The sequence below is a fragment of a genome, unplaced genomic scaffold (genome assembly GCF_019419815.1).
Source record: "Pyrus x bretschneideri cultivar Hongxiangsu unplaced genomic scaffold, Pyrus_bretschneideri_v1 Contig201, whole genome shotgun sequence".
NCBI classification, from domain to species: Eukaryota; Viridiplantae; Streptophyta; class Magnoliopsida; order Rosales; family Rosaceae; genus Pyrus; species Pyrus x bretschneideri.
In genome coordinates this window covers 265,731-273,884 of record NW_025999504.1, presented here as the reverse complement: position 1 = coordinate 273,884, position 8,154 = coordinate 265,731, and the positions used below count along the sequence as shown (strand labels likewise).

General features: G+C 36.0%; 1 protein-coding gene across 1 annotated transcript; it reads right to left on the bottom strand.

Moving 5' to 3' along the window:
- Positions 1 to 279: 279 nt before the first annotated feature.
- On the bottom strand, positions 280 to 2,348 carry LOC103945688 (MYB-like transcription factor ODO1). Its single transcript, XM_009356287.3, has 2 exons — positions 1,936 to 2,348; positions 280 to 1,332 (listed from the first exon to the last, which is right to left on the bottom strand). Exons 1-2 carry the CDS (start codon positions 2,196 to 2,198, stop codon positions 693 to 695), a joined length of 903 nt encoding a protein of 300 aa, XP_009354562.2. The 5' UTR covers positions 2,199 to 2,348; the 3' UTR covers positions 280 to 692.
- Positions 2,349 to 8,154: the final 5,806 nt, after the last annotated feature.

The window sequence follows — 8,154 nt, the reverse complement described above, 5'->3', positions numbered from 1 at the left end:
TTGCAGGTACCCTTTTTATGAACTAGAAGTTCATACTGAATCGAACATGTAGTTTCAAATTTAGTGTCTTTGAAACCCAAAGTTTTGAGTCAAAACTTACACCATGAAACCTGAAGCTTTCATGTTTAAATTAAACCTATACATGTCTATTCACATTTATAATTTATTTCTCATATATGAATGTAGTACATAACAAATATGAACTCATACTTATTAATTCCTCCTAATCTTTTATTTTATTTAGATAAAAAAATATCTCTAATCTATAAACAAATAAAATTGAATAAAATAAATTAACCTTTTGTTTTATTTAATTTCAGCATAAATATTTAAGTACATAATTGATGCACAGATGCTTCATCTTAGCAAAACCCAGCAGTACTATGAATACTTTTACAATATTATTCAACTCCCTAACATACACTTTTACGAATATTACCACCTGTACATTTTATTAGGCAATTTGGTATCGCTAGCTGTTTTTTTGGTTGGTGAGGAAACCTCTTAAGAAGCAGGTCTAATCGTCGACCTTCCAAGAACAGTAACAGATAAAATTCAACACCAAGAACTTAATAAAAAGTAAGGCAGCAGACATGGTACTTTGTAACATGTAAGCACATTTGAATTTTGACTACTACTCTCTTCTCACTAGTACATTATTAATAAAGATTAACTGCATGCTTTGCATTTGATTAGTTGATAGTTGTGCTTAATTTTTCTCCCACCTCTAATGTGTTGATACCATTTACTTCCACATTACTGAAGCAATCCATACCAAAATCATGAATACCAAAGTCTTGGCAGTCCAAAAGCCATGTCCAATTGTCATCCCAATTAGATTGGAAGCCCATTCCATTATTCTCAGTGATACTGTAATTGATCCCTCCTTGATCAAGTTCTACTTGATTGTTGTCGTTCCACAATGCATCAATCAGAGGTGTTTCATCCATCCATAGGGTGTTCATTAACAAATTGTCGTTGCAAATGCTGTCTAACAACACTGATTCAGCGCCTGTTGAGGAGTTTTCAGTGGATGAGTTTATGTCCTCCGATCCTGATGAATTCACCATGCTTTGATCATTTTCTTGTGAATTGTGAAGACCATTTATAGACTTATCAGCTGGCAAATTATTCTCATGATCACTATGATCATGGGAAGATGATGATGAGTTATTTTCCTTAATATTGGACGGCAACTCTTCTTTGTGGAGGGGTTCATGCGTGACAGGATCAATTCCCATCCTAAGCAGCTTTTTCTTGATATGGGTGTTCCAATGATTCTTGATCTCATTATCTGTTCTCCCTGGCAATCTGCCTGCAATCTTGGACCACCTATATGTCCAAAACAAGCAGAAAACCATATATATATATATATATTAATTAGTAAAACTTGTAATAATGACCATAAGCTTAATGCTTCTCATAAGTCATCAACTAATTAAATGTAGGATGCATGTAGCACTAGCTTAAACTTAAACCTATAAGCAAGCAAAAGTTAAATTAATGCATACATCTCCATTTTATAAGAGCGTGATCAATAATATGGACAGTAAATATGATATACGTAAAAAAACACCTTCTAAACCAAGAAATTGAAGGTCATTTTCTTTAACGTGTCAATCTTAAGTTTTTGTTTTGTGGAACGCATTAATCCACAGCATTAACATTTTCAGCTTTATGAAGAAAAGAAAGTTTGAAACCAAGCTTGCAACTCAAGAAAGAGGAAAAAGAAGAAATGACGTCTTTTATAATATATATAATAAAATTAAGATGAAGGGTGAAACAACCTTTTTCACCACCAAACACCATTCTTAATTAATAAAACCATTAACACATGTACGGAGTCATGCTCCCAAACACAAATCTAATGCTGCATGATTGACATGTACATGTACATGAATCATGCACATAGAAACATGAATATTAGAGGGTGACCTATTTCCAAGACGAGCGTGGAGATCAATAACCAACTGTTCTTCAGCTTCAGTGAGGAGGCCTCTCTTCAAGTCGGGGCGGAGATAGTTCGTCCAACGGAGCCTGCAACTCTTACCACACCGGCGAAGGCCAGCGAGTTTAGGCACAGCTCTCCAGCAACACTGGCCATTGGTGAGAATAAAGCTGATGAGCTTCTTGTCCTCCTCAGCAGTCCATGGCCCTTTCTTTACCCCAAGTTTGTCACAACACGGTTGCCTTCCCATACCAACAAAGTACTTTGACTAGCTAGCAAGCACCAACAAAGTACTCAATTAGGCTCACCAACGCTACCAGTAAAAACCTTGAAGACCCAAAAGGTCTACCCCTACCTTTATATAAAGTCCTTAGTCCTCACCTTTGCCGGCCTCATGTCATGTCCAATAAAACTAATTTATCAAATTCGCACATACACAAATTATAATATTCTAGAGAGAGAGAGGGAGAGAGAGAGAGAGAGAGATTTTAGGGTCCACCATTGGGTTGTGAAAGGGATGTCGGAACTACATTGTGTTAAGGTGTGTCTAGCTTCAGAAAATGGGTGATGGTGAAAGATTGGTGACCTAAAGGCGCACATAGAGAGAGAGAGAGAGAGAGAGAGAGGGGGGGGGGGGGGAGAGAGAGAGAGAGATTAGCTTACATGTAATATGCATCCAAATATTTTCTTCCTATTTTCCTACACAAACCCACTGCGCTTTGATTGCACTCTTACTCAACCATTCCATCACCCATTTCGTCATCACCACGTTTACGTGTCCTTATCTTGATGGAGTATGATCCGGTGTTGCTCTTTTAAGTTTTAGGCCTAATTAATATTGCTTTACATTAACAACATGAAGCGCTTGATAAGTAGATGAATATTTAAGTTTGTTTTAATTTCTGATTTTGTTGATTAAGGGAAATTAAGCACTCAGATGGGTTTCATTATGTCGACGAAATCATGCTTATTCACCTAATTAAATGTATGTGTATATTGTGTTGTGTCATCTCTTCTTCAGGTTATTTCGTGACTTTGGCAAGTGGCTCAAGTTCAAGAACCCATAATGAGGCCCTAGCCGTTTCTATATATGTGCATGTTCATTTAACTGCCCAATTACAGAATTGCAGCACCTGGCATGGAAATCTCTAGAATTTCCTTGAGTTTGGGTTGAATATCACTTAGTAGACTATGATATGGAGCAACGATTTGTCCCTCTTGAAAGCCCCAAAAGTTTAAATTAAAGAAAAACTGTAAAAATTTGTATATGTGCATGAATTAATATAGTGTGTGTATACACACACACACGATTGTATACACGTAGATACAAAATTATTCTATACATATATGTGTATCTATGCAAATTTTCTGTGTTGCAGTTAACTGCATTCTTTAAAAAATAAATATACTGTTGATATGTCGTCGGTTTAATCAGTCATTAATTAGTATTGCAAACTTATAGTTGATATGTGATGTTTGTGATCGTCGATATTTTATCCACAAATTCAGTTAATTAGTATAGCATAGTTGTATATATCAGGGCTCGTCCCATCGTTTCTGGTCGCATGAATGGCTAGTGGTGATGGCGTTAAAGTATCAAAATCTCGCCGGGGTAAGGTGGCTCGGGGATGAGAAAGTGCATAGATGAGAGGGAGAGAGTTTCCCAAGGAGAGAATGGAGAGAAGAGAAGGAAAGAGAGAGAGAGAGAGAGAGAGAGAGAGAGTTCTAAAGAGAGTGGGAAGTCATTGGAAGAACACCCCAGAAATGGGGGGAATGGGGGAAATTGCCACTGTTTACAAAGTAGATTTGTATTGATGAATTTGTAGGTTACAATCTTTGTTTACAATTTTCCTCTGATTTAGTCTTCAAATTTGATGTAGATGTGTAGGTTGTTGATCCAAGGGTTGCGATGACTTGATCTTGGACGAACAATTGAATGATTGCTTCAAGTTTTGAGCTTGAAACAATGCATGGATGATCTTTACCCTAGGTTTAAGGCAAAGATGATATTGATGCAAGATTTCGTTCATTCAAGGGTCTTAGCGACTTGATCTTGAAACGAACATCGTTCCAAGTTTTGAGCTTGCAACAAAGTCTTGAAGGAATTGGCATAGGTGCTTGTTGATTCTTCAAGGAGTGCTTCGACTTTGGTCAATAGAAAACTTTGGCTTGGGTTGTGCATTCTTCGAAGAGAGCTTTGGCAGCGTATTAGTCTTCAAAGATTTGTGCAGAGGTTCTTCTCAATATAGATTTTTTTCGACCCTATGCTTGTGGGAGGAACTTGTATTTATAGACTTCTCAAAGCTTGCCTTTGGATGGATTTAGCTTTGATTTGTGTCTTGATTGGTCCATTGGATAATTTAGGCATATTTTGTGTCTTAATTTCAGCCACCTTTACTCCCTTGGCCGAATTATAGAGGCTTTATTGCCTATTTTGTGAATAGTCTTCAATTCTTGCTTGTTTTGTGAAGATGCATCCGGTTTTAGGATCACTTTAGACCCCTTTGCCGAATTTTAGGGAGTTTTCTCCCTTGAGCTGAATTTTGGGAATGTTTTATACTTCCCTTGCTTGATTGCTACCACATGTCATTGATGACTTGTCCATTTGTGATGAGTTATATGCCACGTGGAGCTTTGTGATGCATTTTTATGCAATGAAATTTACATGTCTACAACCATTTGTCACTCAAAGAGTGGCCCAAGATGGAGAAATGTCTTTGATAGTGAAATTACCAAAATGCCCTTTACGTTCGTAAGTCCGTAAAATCTTTATTGTAGCTCCAAAGTCGATTCTACTTGCGTCCACGTGTTCATAATGACAGGTACTATAAGGATACGCCAAGGAAATGAATCTTACATGACACGACACGTCGGTAAACAAAAGTCAACGTTTTTGCCTCGAAGGGAATTTTCATAAATTCATGCATTAAAAATATAAAAATCGTAATATTTGGGGATGGGTCGTTGCAACTAATGTGTTTTAGTTTCTGCAATTTGATGGAAAATAATATCCAAGCATCTAATACCAACTTAGTTGATTTAGAATTAACATAGCAAAAACCATGCAAGTTAATTAATCCAAAAATTCAAATTTCATTGTTTCTTAGAAAACAAAGTATTCGTCAATTCCTTTTATCTCAATTAAATGCCTCAAATATTTTCGATTTGGCTAATATTTTGCAAGAATGATTTATGAGGAGCAATTTGAAAAATAGACCGTTCAGATCGTTCAATTAATCTCCATTTTTATGAAAAGATAGAGATCATTTTCTTTAAAAGCTTCCTCTATATATGTGTGTGTAACATGGATGTCTATGAAAACATGTGATTCAATAGCTTGACCTTATTATTTAAGGGTTACGTTTTAATATTTAACATTTAGCTATAGATTGCTGGTAGTTAATTATCCGATCTATTGGTCCTTGACTTATACCTCTTTAGGGATGCCAATTCTAACTATTAAACTCGATAACCGTGGATAACCACTGGATTGGATTTGGGTATTAAAAATCGAGTATATTTTGGGTATGGGGAAAAACCGTGAGTATTATTTAATTATGGTTTTGGATATGATTATAGGGGTCCTCAATCTGTATCCATCCCTGAATCCGAACCAAATAAAGTATAATATAATTATATATAATATTAAAGTATTAAATAATACACACACACACACACACACACACACACACACACACACATCTATGTCATATTCACCGAATCCATTATCTTGAGAATACAAAAATTGCATTGTGTGAGTTGCATTTTGTCGGAAAGTTCTAATATGAATCAAAATATATGAGAATTCAATAGTATTTATGGGAGATATAAAAAATTAGCCAACGTTTAGCTTTATATTTTATGCTCCACAAGATAAACTCATTAAATGATTTTATACATCAAATATTTAATGACTAAATTATTATTTACTAAATTATCATGCGTCAATTGAATAAATATATTTTTTGTATTGACAAAGATGGATATAACCATTAGCCGATGAGGAATCCATTACCCGGTGGGTGTGGTTATGGATTGAAGTGATGACTTTCGTCAAGGGCCGTTACGGCATATTTCTTGAACGGAATATTTCTTCAAGGACCGTAGAGGCTTGATCTTAAATGAAATGAAAATTTTCTTCAAGGGCCGTTGTGGCTTGATTTTGAAAATGGTTGAATCGGCGCATACTTATTGTGTGTATTTGATTTCCTATAATCTTTGACTAAATACATTTGATGTATTTTGGGACTTTATTTTCTTTTCCTTGCGGGTGTAGGAAACAAATGTTTTTCCTTGTGGTCGGAATCCTCTTCAATTTTGTTAACGAGAATGACTTCCTTCAAAGTGTTGGAAAACTTTTGTGATTTCCTTCAAGGTTTTGGAAAGGTTAGTAGGATGTGCATTTTTTCACTTCCCTTTTTTTTTTCTTTTCCCATGGCAAGGAGGTGGGTTTTTCTTTCCCCTTTTGATTTCCTACAGCAAAGAGGGTGTTTTGTCCTTTCCTCTTTTGATTTCCCACGGCAATGAGGAGATTTGTTTGTTTCTTGTTTTGATTTCCATGGCAAGAAGGACAAATTTCTTTCCTCTTTTTTATTCCCATGGCAAGAAAGGAGTGTTTCTTTCCCCTTTTGATTTCCTATAACAAGGAGGGGTATTTTTTTTCTTCTTTTGATTCCCCACGGAAAGGAGGTATTTTTCCTTTCCCTTTTTATTTTTTTATTTTTTTTTTGGAAACATGTCATCTGACTTGCGCGCCCAGTTTGAGGTTGATTTCTCATCTGAAAAATTCTGTAAAAATATGGGAAACATAGCCTTGTCCCTTATCTTTTCAGGCATATATCGCATGCTACTAGCAAAAATCAGGAAAGCCTTCAACTTTGCATTTCCCTACAGCTGCGCAATCCCGACGGGTGATAGGAGCATATTCATGCGACTTAAATGGCTTGTTCTCGTACATTTACGTTATGTTTCTATAGTTATTTTAGTCCTTTATGCTTCTTTTGTGTGTTTTTAGGTTCTAAGGGCAAAGTATGCAAAAGGGTGCATTTTGGAGTAGTTTGGGGCGTTAAATGGATTGCATATACTTGAAGCCAAGTAGATGGACGAAATTGAAGACCAAAGGAGGCCCTTTGTACCAGAAATTCACACCAACACATCCCATTTCAGATTGCATTCCAATCATTCCAGCCAAGCCACATGCACTCCCTTTAATTTATTCAACCTAGCTGTCAAAGCACATGCACATTCACCCTAATCATTCACATACACAATCTGCCATCATTCACACATTCATTCCACATGCATTCCCTTCATATAAATCAGCCACATGCACCCATAATCATTCAACCAACTTTGCACATGCATTCATCATCATAACCTAGCTGTCATTCCACTTTAATCCACATGCATTCCCTTCACAAATCAGCCACATGCATCTCCCATCACCATTCCAGATTTCCACCAAGTTCCTAGCTGTCATATTCCCTCATTTTCACCTATAAATAAGCATCCATTGCAGCCACAATGGATTCATTCCCATTCATACACAATTCACTCTTTCATATTCAGAAATTCATCCATTCATACACATTCACACCATCAAACTATCCTTAGACCTTGTGCTACAACGAAGAGGAAGATAAGAGGGCCTAAACGTTCATACAATTCAAGTTTGAGTTGTTGGAATGTTTAGGTGTTTCTTTGATTTCAATGTTTAATTTCAATACTCTTTGTTTTGTACGAACGAGGAATGGAAGAGAAGAGGGCCTAAACGTTCATACAATTCAAGTTTGAGTTGTTGGAATGTTTAGGTGTTTCTTTGATTCTCTTTGTTTTGTATCATGAGGAACTAAACCCCCCTTGGCTAGGGGGGGATTCGAAATATATGTTTATGCTTGCATTTTGATTTGATTACTTCTAATTGCGTTTCATAAGTTGTGACTTCAATTTGTTTAACTATTTGATTGATAACCTATTTATGTATGCTTATTGAGAGTTCACGCTTAATTTTCATGCATGAATTTGACGCTAGAATATAAGTGAGTTTCACGTAATAGTTATGAACTTATATTCACAAGTAGTGGAGGTTGCTTATAAACAATCGCGTTAAACATATTCTTGGCATAAGTTTCATGCAATCATAGTAACGAATGCCTCGTCAACACTTATAGTTTTCATGTTGCTTAATGATTCTTGCTTGTATCTCT

What these genes read in the sequence shown, in the direction of transcription:
- LOC103945688 (XM_009356287.3), bottom strand. Translation starts at nt 2,198, where the DNA reads ATGGGAAGGCAACCGTGTTGTGACAAACTTGGGGTAAAGAAAGGGCCA. An exon ending in CACGCTCGTCTTGGAAATAG is followed by an intron (nt 1,333 to 1,935) that starts GTCACCCTCTAA and finishes TTGGACATATAG; the next exon opens with GTGGTCCAAGATTGCAGGCA.